The sequence below is a fragment of the Sminthopsis crassicaudata genome, chromosome 1, assembly GCF_048593235.1.
Source record: "Sminthopsis crassicaudata isolate SCR6 chromosome 1, ASM4859323v1, whole genome shotgun sequence".
NCBI lineage: Eukaryota > Metazoa > Chordata > Mammalia > Dasyuromorphia > Dasyuridae > Sminthopsis > Sminthopsis crassicaudata.
The window spans coordinates 410,363,756-410,380,511 of record NC_133617.1 but is presented as its reverse complement, the minus strand read 5'-3'; the positions used below and the strand labels follow the sequence as shown (position 1 = coordinate 410,380,511).

At 34.1% G+C, this 16,756-nt stretch overlaps 1 protein-coding gene across 8 annotated transcripts in view; it reads right to left on the bottom strand.

Annotated features, from left to right (window-relative positions):
* Positions 1 to 16,756, bottom strand: part of LOC141550004 (transducin-like enhancer protein 4) — a 159,566-nt gene that overhangs the window by 82,505 nt on the left and 60,305 nt on the right. For 3 of the 8 annotated variants that reach the window (XM_074280113.1, XM_074280117.1, XM_074280115.1), the window contains 2 exons: positions 3,606 to 3,810; positions 1,986 to 2,002 (listed from right to left, as the gene is read on the bottom strand). In XM_074280113.1, coding sequence (XP_074136214.1) covers positions 1,986 to 2,002; positions 3,606 to 3,810 — 222 coding nt within the window. Of the gene's footprint in view, positions 1 to 1,985; positions 2,003 to 3,593; positions 3,811 to 16,756 lie in introns of all 8 variants that reach the window. The other 5 variants (XM_074280114.1, XM_074280116.1, XM_074280118.1 and 2 more) reach the window with 3 other exon arrangements.

Here is a 16,756-nt window from a genome sequence, read left to right as displayed (position 1 = left end):
ATTATCCTGCATGAATAAATTATTTCATACAAGCACACAGACTCCAGCTGCTGGCAACTGGCACATTCTGGCTGATAAAAACCATCTCAAGTCATACTGCAGACAATCATAAAAAGCCCCTCTTAACCAGGAGCCACTTAAGGGAGGACAGATCGATAGAACAAGTGACTAACTGCTACCCTGGGCATCACTGAAAACATTTAAGGAAATTAGCAAACTATTTCACCTTGCAAAGCTGGCAGCTAGCCCTAAATGCTGACACAATCCAACTGAGGATTTGATAATAAGATAAAAAAAAATCTATTCATAACTATCTTTCTATAATAAATAAGTACAAAATCTTCACACCTTTCTTTTTTTTTCCTTGCCTCGAGCTATAGAGATACTCCTAGACTCACCCCCAAATGATTATAGATGATTTCAAAATAGCCACTACTCCTCTGTGAGGAAATATAAAATGTAATTGACATATAATATGTGTACTGGAGTAAAGCCATTTCTATGGCCTTCTGGGAGTAGAGTAGGATAAGAATCTGGTGTTTAGTTCACTCATTTGCCTAAAGGTATATATTTATCATATGAAAGCAGGGTAGGTTTTCATCATAACTTCAGAATAATAGGATGGGAATTTTTTTCAGGGTCTTTTTCTGATTTATTCTGGTTCTGTAGAGGCAAATATTCATTATTTGATAACATGGATATGTTATGTTTCATATATTTTGATCAAAAATAGTTTAGAATATTGGTTTGTAAAATCCATAAAAATCAATACTTGAAGAATTTGTTAGGTTAATGTTACATGTCTAATGATAAACAATCACATTGAGATAGGTATACAAATGTAAATTAAAATTACAAAAGTTTTTACAGAATTGAAATGGTTTAGAATTGACTTTTTTATATATTGTTGAGGACTTAGGAAAAAACTGAATTTCTTTTCAAGAGAAAGAGCAAAAATTAAATTGGTGTTCAAATTGGTGTACATAATATGGGTGGTCTGAGTAGAAGATGGCATTTTTCATGAAGAGGGCTCTGAAACCTTAAATTGTTTTGCAAGATGGAGGGATAGGAGGCAAAGAAAAGGTCTGAACAAATCAAGTCATAGTACTTGCATCATGCTGAAAATTCAAAAAAATTCTTTCCTCTTGGTGTTGGTTAGTGTTGACTTTCAACAAGACCTAAAGAGCTTTCACATTTTACTGATATCCTGTGCTGGGTACGTGTGTGTATGTGCGTGTGTGTGTGTGTGTGTGTGTGTGTGTGTGTGTGTGTGTAAGTTTCAGATTTAAACAATTTTCAAAATACTTTTTTAAAGTATCACAGGGAAACATTCCCCCACATAAGAAAAGTCCAACATATATCTTTTTTTCTTCTATGCTTTGTCTACAAAGATCCTTAAATTAAATGCCTTAAACTCTGCCCATATTAACTCTCTGAGAAGCAGTCATAAAATTTTTGTATAGAAAACATCTATAACAAAGAGAAAAAAAAATTGAAATCAAACTAATTCCCACATTATGAAAATAATATTCATTTCCATACATACTAATTACTTCAAATTATTTTTATTCATTTATAGATGCTTTCTGAATTAAGAATTCTGCTAACCAACTTTTACATTACAAGTTAACACCATAAGGGACACAATACAGCTGTCCTGATGCAGTATACCTCCTTCTATTTGATAAATTTGTCCTGAAAGAGAAATGAACAAAAACTCACAAATCTCAACTATCAATCCCTAAAATTACTCCAATGATTCAATTTTTAAAAGTATTATCAACTTTCAAAATATTCTCCAAACTTAAGATTCATTCTTGCATTAAAATTTTAAAAATTAATGAAACTATCAAAATTACTAAAATGAGATTTTTCCTCAAATTGATTTAATATGGCTCTTCCTATAATGATTGATTTCAACTACAACAAAAAGCATTCAGAGTATTGTTAAAGAAATTTATTCCTTCTATGAAACAAAGTCTTACCTTTATGGAGTCTCTGTCTATGGGCAAAACAGCAATCATCCGAGAACAGTAAGTAAGTGGTAGGAAGAAGAAAAAGAAGAAATGTACTCGTTGGTTTACACAAAATCATACATTTATCATACTTGATCTGTGCTAAATAATAAATTGCAGAGATGTTAACTTTGCTGTGAAGTTAATAATTAACATTGCTCAACCATTTATAAAGCCTAAGTCAACCTTCCTTACTTTTCAGAATGACTAAAATTGGAGATTAGTATTACTTGATATCCCCACAGAACTTTCTACTTATAAAATGGTTCATAATCCTTTCTGCTGTGACTACATCATTAAGGTAGACTGATGAAAAATTTTCAACTTTAGAATTAGGAAATAAGGTCAGAGTGAAGAAAATCTTTTACCCAAGGTTATCACTCACACAAAAGATAGACATAAAAGCAACAATTCACATTTTTATAGCACTCTAATTTTTTCCAAAAACCTTATTCACAACAACCTTGTAAAGTAGGTGGCAAAAGTATTTTTATCTCCATTTTTACACATGAGGAAACTGAGGCTCCCAGAGAAGTAATGTTATCTGGCCCACAAATCACAAGGGTAGTAAATGTCTGAAGCTGAATTTTGAACCTGGGTTCACCTAACTTCAAGTCCAGCACTCTATTAACTAAGCCAAGCTGCTCTTAGATACAGGTCAAGATATTATGAGCTTTTTAATTACAAAATATACTTCTTTAAAAAAAATTAAAAATCACATTGCTGATGAAGTAAATTCCCACAATTAAACATCTATGGGATGTTACCAAAGAGACTTCCATCTATCTCCCTGCCATTAACTAATAAAAATGATTTTAAAGCATGCTGAAAATACAAATTACTATAAAAATGCCTACTAATTATAGCCTACTTTCATTGAAAGTTTAAAGAAACTTAGCCCAGTACAATTAGTGCTTTGGAGACTTTTCCCCAGGGGGCAATGTGAGGGGGATCCTGTGTCTGAGTTTTCACCAATGAGGAGAACTATGCACGCGCACACACACACACACACTCTCTCACTCTCTCTCTCTCTCTCTCTCTCTCTCTCTCTCTTCTCTCTCTCTCTCTCTCTCTCTCTCTCTCTCTCTCTCTCTCTCTCTCTCTCTCTCTCTCTCTCTCTCTCTCTCTCTCTCTCTTTCTTTCTCTCTCTCTCTCTCTCTCAATCACTCACTCAGATCTCTCTCTGTCTCTGTCTCTCCTCCAAGGCCTATCAGCAACTCATCTGTAGGAAGTAAACTGCTGATCTGTTCTTAATCATTTGGTAAGCTTCTCACTTTGTTGTTTTAAGAGTACCTTAAGATAGTAGTGGGTTAAATGAGTTGCCCCAGGATCATACAACCAGTAAAACTAATAAATTGTGAATATCAGACTATCACTAATAAAAAAAAAAAAAACGAATTCCTTGACACTGAGGGATTGGCATATTAACTCTTTCACAGCACAAAGTTATCATCTTATGAATGTACCTCCCAACAATGTGCTACTGTTTCTTTGAAATATATTCTAACTCCAGAACAGAGTAAATACTGGCATCCAAAATCTATACCCATATCATGATAACAAGCTTGACATTCCTACAAAATTTCTCACCTCTTTGGTGATCGTTGTCATGGTGCTTCTTTTCATCTTTAATTGGAAGGTGAGATTGCCCTCCCAGGGCACTGGAGAGGGCCAGGAGCCCAGCACTGCTACCAATTGGTGGGATGGCAGGTGGCTGAAGACCTGATGGGTGTGGAGTGAGAGGCACTGGTAGACCATGTCCATGTGATAAATGCTGGGCCTGGAGTTGTTGCTGCTGTGAAAAATTAAACATAGATATTGAACTTGTTCTAAAAGTTGGCATCCAGAGGAGGGGAAAAGGAACAGGCCCAAACCCAACACCCAGAATGGAAAAGGAGAAGCTTACTAATAAAATCACTTATACCCATTTGCACAAAAATGGAAACAGAACTAGTCAGAACATAGATTTAGGGTGTCATACACATGGTCTTGCAGGGCATAATTAGATTTTTTTAAAAACAGGAATTAACTAAACAGCTTCTAGCAACCTAAGTTCAGAAAAATTTCTTTCACAAAGTGTTTACATTTTATACTTAAAAACAAAACCTTGGTATCATACATTTCTAATCAAAACATATACGTGACTAACTATTATAGCAGTTATGTTGAACAAAAAAAGCTGAAAATTGAGAAAATTAGTGTTAAACAGTTCTCCCAGAACCACTGCACAGCATGCAGAGAGAGTTAATTTGAAAGAGAAAACCTGAATTAACAACCCAGAAAAGGAAACTGGTTGCAGAAACCGTTTTAAGCCCTTTAAGTGTCCTCAGCGGTACTTGAGCAAATTACTAAAGAAAATCTAATGTAGCAAGGCTTGGGTCCTCCTGTAGGCTTGCTCAATAATGCTGAAATAATTGGGCACTCTATGCACGTTTAGTGATGCTCGAATGAAAAGCGAGAGGCCTGCCCTTGTATTCGTCTCTAGCTGCTGACTCTGTGTTGTGACAGGTTTATTTGAGTGGGACTGTGATGCATGCACCAGTAACTGCGCTGACAAGAGTCTAAAGTCATTTTTACCAGTACACTGGCAACACATAGAGAAAGCCCTTGAGAGGTTCGAATTGGAGTGCTTGACCTCAACCGAGGCCACATCAAGCTCTGCAATACTAACCATTGTGAGGTGGATGGTTTGTTGTTGCTATTGAATGGGAAAGGAGGTGGGGAGAAGGAAGAGGTAGGAGACTGTTATGTTAAATCTCTCAACATAGATTCATTCAATTTTAAAACTTATGGAACAATATTCTGTGAGCAAGTGTTCAATAGTTGTCATATTAACTTTTTAAGCAGGTAAAAAAATCAGCCATTCCTTTTTAAATAAAACACTTTTTAAGTCTGACTTGTAATGGTCAAAAAGACTCTACTATTATTTTCTCTTTCCAAATATGATTTTATAAAATTGGCTGTAAAGAATTAATTTTGGCAAAAACTGGTTCTAGTAAGAAATGTCTCTAAATCCTCTTTTAGATTGAGGCAAAAAAAAACTTAAGAATTTTGAGAAAAATGTTTCCTCTTTTCCCTATCTTTCATAAAAATCCCAAAATGCAATTCACTTCTCACATGAATATTTCTTTGTTTCTTCCCATTCTCTATTATATACTAATTTTGATCATAAAAGTCAAAAGATAACATTATTTCCTCTTAGGTCTTCTTATATGTTTATTGAGTATTTGAGTATTGGGCACTACCAAAAAAATTAAGTAAGGACAATTATTTTAAAGGACAATTATTTGAAAAATAAGACAATTATCCAAATACTTAAATCCCTCATTACTCTCTTCAACTCTCTTTATGTTAATTAAAAAGGTATTTCAACTAACTGAATTTTGGTCCCAATTATCTATATAATTGTTAATTATTTATATTTCATATAGAATAAACCTAAAAGTCTTATATATATTGTGAAAATAGGATTGCTTGCCACATGTTTAAAAATGCACTAATATAGATGTTTTCTAAAAAAAAAAAAAAAAAAAAAAAAAAAAAATGAGTCCTAAAATTAAGCCTACTATGGAATATGTCTGTCAAAACCAATCTACAGTTGAATATCCATATGGTTGCCTTGAAAAGTGAAAATATAGCAAAAATTCATCATATCCTCAGACTGCTTGACCTTTTTCCCACTGTGTCAAGGGAACAAAATAATCTCATCTTTCCATTCAGCTGGTGCCTTCTGAAAAGACTAAAAAAGATATGCCTAATCTTTCCAATGCTAAGGAATATCTCCTGGAATTCACTCTTCCCATTTCTGCTCTTCAAAATAGCTGTCTCTACTAAAGGTTATAAAATACTTTGACCTGTGCATTTGTTTCCTATCCCTTGCTCTTTCTCTTAAATATTATTGCTTCATTCATCTTCTCCTCTTCCTCCCCCCTCTCCAGTTTCCCAAGCATTTATTTTATTCAAAATTTATAATTGACCCATGTAGAAAAGACTTAAAGCAGCATTTCTGTATCCTGAAATAAAAGTCCAATTGAGCCTATATGTACCTCTTCAAGTTTCAAGCATCCTATTTCCCTCCTTCTAAGTGGGGGATGGAGGGGAGAGGGAGGGGAAGCAATCTATTTTATATTCACAGCCTACCATACAATTTATTCCTAATCCCTTGCAAACTTCCACACTAAGCAATTTATAACAATCCTGTTATCACAAAGAACTTCCTAATTTCCAAATATGATGACCCTTTCTCAGTCCTAATTCTCTATGACTTCTCTGAACTTAAATATTAAGACCTTCCTTAACTAAAGAGATCTCTTCTCCAGCTTCCAAAAGCAACCATTCTCAGGTCTTTCCTCAGCCAGCAATGGTCGTTCCCTTCCTTACCACTCTGAAGACAACTCTAGGTCCCATCTCTAATCTTATATTCTTAAATGCCTGACAAATATTTGCCCTGAAATGCCCTTTTCATCACAATCTAGTAACGCGTATCAAGCACAGGAAAAAAAAAAAAAAAAAAAAGCTAAATGGGTAACAGACATTTATAAAATCTTTTCAAGTCTGCAAACAGGTTACATACATTAGCTCATTTGACCTTCAAAGATTCCTTAACTAGAAATCATAGGACCTCAATTCTGGTTCTGTCTAGTACTGTGTGACTGTAGGCTTTTTACTTAACTTTTCTGAGCCTTGGTTTTCTGGTCAGTAAAAAAGAAGGGATTGGAATAAAGAGTCCATTTAATCCAGGTCCCCCCCCCCCAAGAATTTTTATAATGTGATTTTGTAAGAGTTATTGTTATGCTCAGAACACATGAGGAAACTGAAGCTCAGAGATATTAAATACTTTGCCCATAATCAAATGCTGCAGTGTAATGAGATTCCAGCTCTATCTTCTTGACTCCAGGTCCTACACTCTTTCAGGCTTGCTGGTTTTCAAAATTGACAATCACTCTCACTACCTTAGGAAACTAGTTTTTTTTTGTTTTTTTGTTTGTTTGTTTTTTAAATCTAAGGAAGGCACATGATAGAGTGAAAAGAAACCTATAATGAGAACCCCATAACTTAGTGCTTTACTCCCAACTCTGCTTCTAATTAGCTGGCTAATCTGATCCTTCATATAAAATGTTTTTTGGTTTTGGGGGGAGTTGTTTGAGTTTTTACAAAGGCAATTGGGGTTAAGTGACTTGCCCAAGGTCACACAGCTAGGAAGTGTTAAGTGTCTCAGGCCAGATTTGAATGAAGTTCTCCTGACTTCAGGGCTGGTGCTCTATCCACTTCGCCACCTAGCTGCCCCTCTTCACATAAAATGAAAAGATTGGCTTAGAAGTTCTCCCTCTAAGAATTCCTATACTGCTTCCATTATAATCAATGAGTCTATTATTCTTTCAGTCATTCAAATTTGAAACCCCAGGTATCCTTGTTTATGCATCTTTCTTCCTGACTTCTATGAGTGTACACGAATGTTAGTGTACTTGGAGCAGACAGAAAAATGCAGGCTTATGAAAGAAGAAAAACTTCCTAATGCTTAGAAATACCCAAAAGTAGAATGCATTATCCAGGGAGATTTCCAACCTTCCCTAGAGATTTTCAGGCTGGATCATTTCATTTGAATGATACTGTTGAGGGGATTCCTATATAGGCATGTTAAACTAGACAGATAAGTCTTTAAGAGTCCTTACAAAAACTGACATTATGGGATTCAATTTTATTGACTTAAAATTTCATTAAACATGAATTTTTCACATATCACTATCTAAGTTGATTGACTAAGACAATGTGCTTCAAAATACCAGAGAGCAATTATACATATGGTTATATACTCATATGTGACTATCAACATATATATATGTGTGTGTACATATATGTATGTATATATGTGTGTACGTATATGTATGTATATATATGAGTGTGTATACATATATATGTATATATATGTATGTATACACACATATATTAGATGGATTTAAACAAGTCCATATGTGGTCATACATACACAATGCGTCCATTTCTTTACATACATATTATTGCTGTTCAGTCATATTAGTTGTGTTCTATTCTTCATGGGCCCATTTGGGGTTTGCTTGACAAAGATATGGAGGGGTTTACCATTTCCTTCTCCAGCTCATTTTACACATGAGAAAACTGAGATAATAAGGTTAAGTGACTTGTCCAAGGTCACACTTCTAGTATCTCCAATTACATTTGAACTCAGGTCTTCCAGGTGTTTTATCTAATGAACCACTAGCTACACTATACATTTGTACATTCGTATATATCCTTACCTCTCAAGAACATCTTGGAAAAAGAGCATGACAAATGTCATTTCAAATAGGTATTTGCTTTTAAAATATTAATCATGACATGTAATATGAGCTGTATGCATATGTGAAAAACAAGCCACTCTCCCTAAAATCTATTTTGAGTATTCTTCCCCACAAAAGAAAATCTACCTTCAAAAATAAAGTAGATAATTACTATATGGAATTTAAGTTTCATAAAGAATTTTCTATAATAAAGAGATAATTTAGGAATCCAAAACTAGAAAATAAAATTATAATGCCAGCTTTTAAGATACATTTAAAATTTTAACATAATAAAAGAGAAAATGCTATATATTTTGTAGACATGTTAAAAGTTATGAATGTCATCATTAGATGTTTTTACCTAGCGATATATAGTGGCACATATAATATTTACAACAAATGAATGATTCCTGATAAGTTCTAACAGTTGTTTAAAAGATAACTTTTGCAGAGACAACATATTGCTAATTGGCATATCAAAGTAGCTAACCATGCCCAAGACCTACTTTTTAAAAGCATTTACAGTAATCAATTTTAAAACATTCAAAAACAAATTCAGTAAAATACAAACAAAATACAAAAAAAAAAAAAAAAAAAAAAAAAAAAAAAACACAGAACAATGAGCAACAGAATGATAAACCACAAATCCAAAGACCCTCAAGAAGCAGGCAATTCACCCCAAGACAGAGAGGTGATATGCAAAATGGTATATGCATTTTGGTATAAGGATAATGAGGGCATATTTGTTTTGCTTTTCCAAAAAGGAATAATTAAAGTGCTTGACAATGAAAAGAAATTAATTTAAAAATAAAAATGACTTGAACGAAAACACTTTAACTATTTCCTAGTCAAAAGTATTCCACTTTAAGATCTATTTTATTAGAGAGGAATAAAATTTCTCCAAGATTTCTCCAAGATGTTTTACAATCAGCTTTGAATCAAAGCAACTCATAGCTTTTCACTGCACTAAAGTGAAAGCCCAAGGCCATTATCTAAATAGCCTTAACACCCTTCCTTCTCTAATCTATTGTCATTTCAAATGTTAATTATACACCAATTAACCTTCAGAGGTCTACTACTTTATCAAATCTTTATCCTTTATCTACAGGAAAGAAATGTAAAACATTTTATTGAGAAGAAAAGAAACACATAGAAATAGAATATAGTAATTCAAAAGGCTAATATAATAATTTAAGATAAAACAGCACACAAGATAATTGTAAACAATAACACTGAGGAAAGAGAGAACAGAAGGAATAGAAAGACAGTGAAAGGAAGAAATAAAAGCAAAAAGGAATCATAAAAAAGTACAATAAAGGGCACATGGACACAGTCAACTTCAATTACCAAAAAGAAAAACAAATTTAATGTTAAGACAAACAAACTCTTAAACAATCATCAGGAATGAAGGTTTTTGTCTAGGAAAATACTTATCATGAATGAGATCTTCTACTTTCAGTGTCACAGGACTGCCTGACTGGCACAATTACCAGCCTATTCGTTTCTTCTTTAGAAGTTCATTAAACTCAAGATGACAGGAACAAATAATGATTAATGTTGGAGGGGATGTGGGAAAACTGGGACACTAATACATTGCTGGTGGAATTGTAAAAGAATCCAGCCATTCTGGAGAGCAATTTGGAACTATGCCCAAAAAGTTATCAAACTGTGCATACCCTTTGATTTAGCAGTGCTACTACTGGGCTTATATCCCAAAGAAATACTAAAGAGCGGAAAGAGACCTGTATGTGCCAAAATGTTTGTGGCAGCTCTTTTCGTAGTGGCTAGAAACTGGAAGATGAATGGATGTCCATCAATTGGAGAATGGTTGGGTAAATTATGGTATATGAAGGTTATGGAATACTATTGCTCTGTAAGAAATGACCAACAGGAGGAATACAGAGAGGCTTGGAGAGACTTACATCAACTGATGCTGAGTGAAATGAGCAGAACCAGAAGATCACTGTACATTTCAACAACAATACTGAATGAGGATGTATTCTGATGGTAGTGGAAATCTTCAACATAAAGAAGAGCCAACTCACTTCCAGTTGATCAATGATGTACAGAAATAACTACACCCAGAGAAGGAACACTGGGAAGTGAATGTAAATTGTTAGCACTAATATCTGTCTGCCCAGGTTACATGTACCTTCGGAATCTAATGCTTATTGTGCAACAAGAAAATGGTATTTACACACATGTATTGTATCTAGGTTATATTGTAACACATGTAAAATGTATGGGATTGCCTGTCATGGGGGGGGGAGGGAGTAGAGGGAGGAGGGGATAATTTGGAAAAATGAATACAAGGGATAATATTATAAAAAAAATATAAAAAAAAAAAGAAGTTCATTAAACTCTTATATCTCAAACCACACCATAAACATTCCTTTTTTTCTTCTTCTTTTTTTTTTTTTGCCTTATTATCTCTATGTACTATTTAGTCAGCTAATTCATGTAAAATGTACAACAGGTGCTCAATTAAAATGATTAATCTAATATTGATAAGAAGTCCATAATTATTTTTCAAAAGTCCAGTACAGTGAAGTTAAAGGTGGCAGACAGATGGTTGGGAGCAAAAACCTAGTTTAAAATCTTCTCTTTTAACTAAGAATTACTTCCTTGAAGTTGTTTCAAGTTTGAGAGAAAGGGCAAAAAGATATTATAAATGATGTCTTGTGAGATGCTGGATTTCCATCACCAAGAAATGTCATCGAGTGGTGCAGTAGAGAAAACAATTTGGATCCAAAGGACCCAAGTACGAATGATGACTCTGATATTTATTACTTATGTGACCTCAGGGCAGTTGCTTAACCTCTCTATGAAGTCTTTCTTTAACTCTAACAAATTAATTTGGGGGATTGGACTCCACGACCTTTAGAGTTCTAAATCTAGAAGCCTATGAAGAAATGGAGGAAACTGAAGCCTACAGAAGTGAAATGGAATTGAATTGGCCAACCAAATGTCACCCAGTTAACCTTTCACAGTGGCAACAAGCGGAAAAGAAAACAAACATCCAAGTAAGATTATAGTTTTTAAGAGGTTCAGAAAATACAATTAAAAAATTTAAATTCTACCAATTCAGAATCTGTAGTAATAACATCTGGATAATTAAAAATTTAATGTTTGCTACATATAATACAAACATGCACGCACTCACATATAAAGAGTTTTCCAAGTAAAAGTATAAATTAAAACTGAAGAGTTTATTTATGCTACTTAATATATTTTAAAGGATTCTGACACCTTAATTTTGTTGTGAGAATAGAATACTGTTAATTACAAAAAAAAATTCTATCTATTTATAAACAATCACTTTAATGACCAGAAAACAGATTTTTTTTTAATCCTATGCAGATTTAGGAAGGGAAAGATACATTCAATTATTTTATTTTCCCTTTCAGTAATAAGCTATATAAATTCATTATAAAGAAATGCAACATGTTTAATTTTGAACAATATGATTAATTTCAGGCATATCTTGGCCAAGTTCTCTACAATCATCTTTATTAAACATACTATGTGCCAGGCACTATACTAAGAGTTGCAGATTTAAAAGAAAAGAAAAGGAAAAAAAAAAAAAAAAAAAAGCATAAGCTAGTCCCTGTCCTAAGAAATTTAAATCTAATGGAAGAGAGAACATGTAAACAAATAAATACAAAGCAAGCTGTATGTGATTAATAAGAAATAACAGAAGGAAGGCACTGGAAAGGGGTTGGAGAAGCTTTTCTTGTAAAATATAGGGTTTTAATTGAGAATCAAAGAAAGCAACAAAAAAGTGACTAGGCCAAGTAGAAGAGGAAGAACATTCCAGATATGGGAGACAGAGAAAATGCCAGGAGTCAGGAAATGAAGTGTCTTGTTCATGGAAGTGCCAGGTCAATGTCAATGTAATGAAAAATATATGTTAAGAACTAAGAACAAGAATGGAGAGGTAGGAGGAAGCTAAATTATGAAGGGCTTGAATGACAGAGCTTTTTGTATTTAATTTTGGAGACAATAGGAAGCTACTGAGGTTTACAGATTGGGGAGAAGGTAGGGAGTGAAACAAGACCAATGGGACCTGCCCTTTAGGAAGCTCACTTTAATGGCTGAATGGATAATGGATTGACATGGGGAGGGACTTGAGAGGCAGATTCTATATAATGATTCAGTGTGTAATGAGAGCCTGCACCAGTGATAACGCACCTGAGAAGAGATGCTTTAAAGAAGAAATTGACAAGCCTTGGAGACAGACTGAAGACAAGAGATAGGAACAGTAAGGAGCCCAGGCTGACTTCTAGACTGTGAGCCTGAAGAACTTGTTGCCCTTTAAAATAAAATGAAAAGGAGAAAGGGAAGTGGGATTTAGGGGGAAGCCATAAAGGAGTTTTGTTTTGGCATATTGAACTTAAGATGTCTACTGGATATCCCAATTCAAGCCATCTGAAAAATAGGTGAAGATAAGAGTCACACCTAAATTATACCAGCCCTATCCCTCTCCAATTATGGAATAATGATAATATTAAATCTGTCGTTTCCAGAAGGGACATATGATCTATTTCATTATGACCCCAATACTATTTCCATAACTTTTTGGATCAGAGGTGTTCTTCCCAAGCCACCACTCTGCTAGGGGTGAGGTCCCCCCCCACATTAGAATGTAGTCTCAAATACAGTGGCCGTTGCTTTTCTATTTGACTACCAGGGCTTAGCACAGTGTTTAGCACATAATAACCATTTAATAAATTCTTTGTTAAATTAAAACAAACTTTAAGTGGCTCCTTTTGTCTTTTAAATATATTGTAAATTCCTTAACCTAGCACTCATTGAAGGATGTCAATATAGATTCCAAATTACCTTTCACACTCTTTTTGATTTATTCCATAAACCATGCATTCAAGCCAAACTCCTTACCTTAACTCATGCCCCATCACATTCAACTGAAACATATTCAAGTGAGTAAGCATGTAATAAGCTCAAAAGGCCTTCCTTGATTTTCCACAATGCTTGGTGCCTTCTCTGAGATTAAATCAGCCCATAACTTGTCCCCATCGAGTCATTTACATACATGTCCTCTTCTCCAATGCATGCTCACTGAGAGACTGAGTTGTAATTTGTGTACTTTATCACCCTCATACTGAAGTCTGTATTGGAACATTATAAGTTAAGTGAGCAATGATGTTTTATCTACACTGCTCAGTACACGGATTTACTAGAAATGGTTTGTTCACAATTGCTTCTATGTATGCAGGTGAAGAAACTGTCTCCTTCAAATGAATGTGAGCTCCTCATGACTAAAACATGTTTCCTTTTTCGTTTTTGTATTTCAAGTACCTAGTACTTACTAACATGCTTACTAAATGCCTCTACACTATCTTGACTTAATAAAACTATTGTTTTAAATCAGAACCCTCAATTTACACTTGTCCCAAATTCAGACTTAAAACTGAGTAGCTTGCCTAAGTCCACAAGATAGCCATCATGTCAATGAAAATAGCCATTTTGTCTTCTCAAAATATTCTCTTCTACAAAGTCAAACATTCTTAGTTTCTCCAATTTATTCTTTCATATCCTGGCTTCTCATCATCTTGGTTGCCTTCCTGTCATCTCCCTACAATGTTCCAACGTCCTTCTTAAAATATAATGTCTAGAAAATGTAAAGTCTAGATTTGATCTTATCAGAGCAGAGCAAAGAATGACTCTCATTTTTCTCATTAAGGGTACTGTGTTTCTATTAATGAAGCTTAGGAAAGAAAGCATTAGTTTTTTCAGTCTCTAAGTTATAGTTAATTCATACTAGATCTTTTCCCAGCAAAGCTGGTGCTTAGTCATTCTTCCTCCCATACTTGTACATTAGAAAAAAAAAAAAAAAAAAAAAAAGAAGAAGAACATCTCTTCGGATCATGTTATCCAAAATGTTCTTACAACTGTCTTCAAAAAAATTTGTTAAACATGCCATTTATGCCTTTATCCAAGTGGCTGACAAAAAAAAAATTAGCACGGGCCATAGATAGATCCCTACAGCAACTCACTAGAGACTCTCCCTCCAGGTTAACAATGATCTCTTGACACTCAATTATTCAACAAGTTTCTAATCCACCTAAATAGTCTAACATTGAGCCTTATATCCATGTTGCTAACAATAATAGCATGAGAAACTCTGACAAATGGTTTGCAGAAATCCAGATGTACTAAGTCTATTTTTATTTTATCTACTAGTCCAAAAACACTGTCAAAATAGGAAATATTAACTAATCAAAATCAGGTAATTTCAAATGATTATCTCTAAATACTTACAAACCATTTTTAAAATAACACATTCTAGAATATGGGGAGGAATTAACATTAAGGTCACTGCCTATAGATTTCACTTTATTCCTTTTAAAAAAAAAGTTAAAATATATCCATTGTTTTTAAGGAATTGCATTTATCTATAATTTTTCAAATATCAATTTCCCATTAACCATTTTATTCTATCTTTAAAGCTAAATAGATTATTCTCCTTGAGAGAAAATAAGAGATAAAACAAATGGTTATACTTTCTCTCCAATGTCTATCTTCCCATCCTGGAGTCCTATTCTTTCTTTAAAATTCTTCTTGTCTCACCCAACATAACTTTTTTTTTTTTTTTTTTACTCTAAGTATATTCTAGTCCCAGTGTATTCTGGGATTTACACACAGACACACACACGCATTTATATGTACATATATTCAGTTTGTCAATGAGTTCCCCTCTATAGCCACACTGGTCTTTTTTAGACAGCATACCTTTTTCATACGTATTAAAAATCATTTGTCTTTTTAGACTTTCATTCTTGATAGTTTACTACATTCCTGAATTAACTTCCCTTCCAGAATTTTAGCTCATGGATACAGTGAACAGCCCTGGATGTGTAGTGAAAGAACTTTGCCACCTATCTATACTATTCTGGGCAAATCACTTCCTATCTCTGTGCCTTGGCATCTCTACCTGTGAAGTGAGGGGATTGGAGTAACTGACTGATAAGGTTAACATCTATAATCTGAAGAACTCCCTCAAGCCAAAGACTCAGAAATGTGAGCTACTAGCCCACTAGTAGAAAATACCAAAGAACTGGGGGTGAGGAGAGTGCATTTCTGAATTAATGACAGTTTGTTCCAAATTAAAGTAGTGTAAGTTTATTTATGAACTTTAGATTTAAATCCATTTTTCCAAGCTATTTACTACCATGCTGTTATCAGTTTTTCAAACACTGGATGGATCAATCCATGATTAACAAAAACAAATCTTCAAGTAATAACAACTTAGAACTGTACAATTTTATGGTTTACAAAAGATTTAATATTATTTCATTTGGTATTCACAACAGCCCCTGTGAAGTGCATAGTACTTTATACAGTACTTTTAAGTTTATAAAATGTTTGCTTAGTTTTATCTATAAAAAGGTTATAAATAACAGCAGTGCAAAGGATTCAAAGCATCAACAGCACAAAGTCACTCAAGTTCCCATTGCAAAATAATATTTAATGCTTCACTTTCACTCAAGTGCGGCATCCTCATCTAACAATTAAGAAGTCGAAACCCAATGTAGGAAACAGACTGGCCTGAGAGTGCATAGCCCACCATTCCAGCTAAGGCCCACAGCACCTCTTACCTGAACTAATTTAATCACCTCAGCTTCCAGTCTCCCTTGTCCAGTTCATCCTCTCCCCAGCTGCTAATAACCTCATAGTTCTAAAGTATAGCTGTGGTTATGTCACACACAAGAAGTCTCATTTCGTCTAAGAGAAAATGTTTAGAACTTAAAAGTCTTAACAACCTCGCTCTGGTCTCTCTCCAAGTCCCACTGCATTCTCTTGTTCTCCAGCCAAAGGACCTTACATAATATTCCATCCCCTGCTTTCTTGCCTTTTTTGAAGAAATTTCTCAGGCCAGAAAGGTATCTATTTCTACTTCTTGATTCTCCTACTTGCTAATTGCCTCAATCACTGTTTATTTTAGTGTGTATGTTATCTATGTCTCCTATATTTACTTACCTGTTGAACATTGTATATCTTCAATGTAGCATATAAGCTTTTTGGAGGGACTGTCTCACTTTTGTATTTATATCCCTAAAACCTCAAACAGTATCTGGCCCATTCAGTCTAGATATCTGATAAATGCTTATAGAGATTGACTGACTGATGTGTACCATGTCTCTACTTCTTTATAAAGTGGCACATAATTCTCAATCATCTTCATATTCATCTTAAGGCTTATATCCAGGAGAGTTAGATGCCAAATAACCAAAACCAAATGTTCCAAGATATTCTCTTCCTGACCTTTTGACACATGATGAAAACAACTCCTTAACTGGTCTCTCTTAAGATGAGCCTATATGTTATTCTTTTTTTTTTTTTTTTGTCTGCTGTTCTTTTTTCTGGGCAAAACATTCCAAATTATATGGTTCAGAGGGACCGATTACCTAATAAACTCAGCCC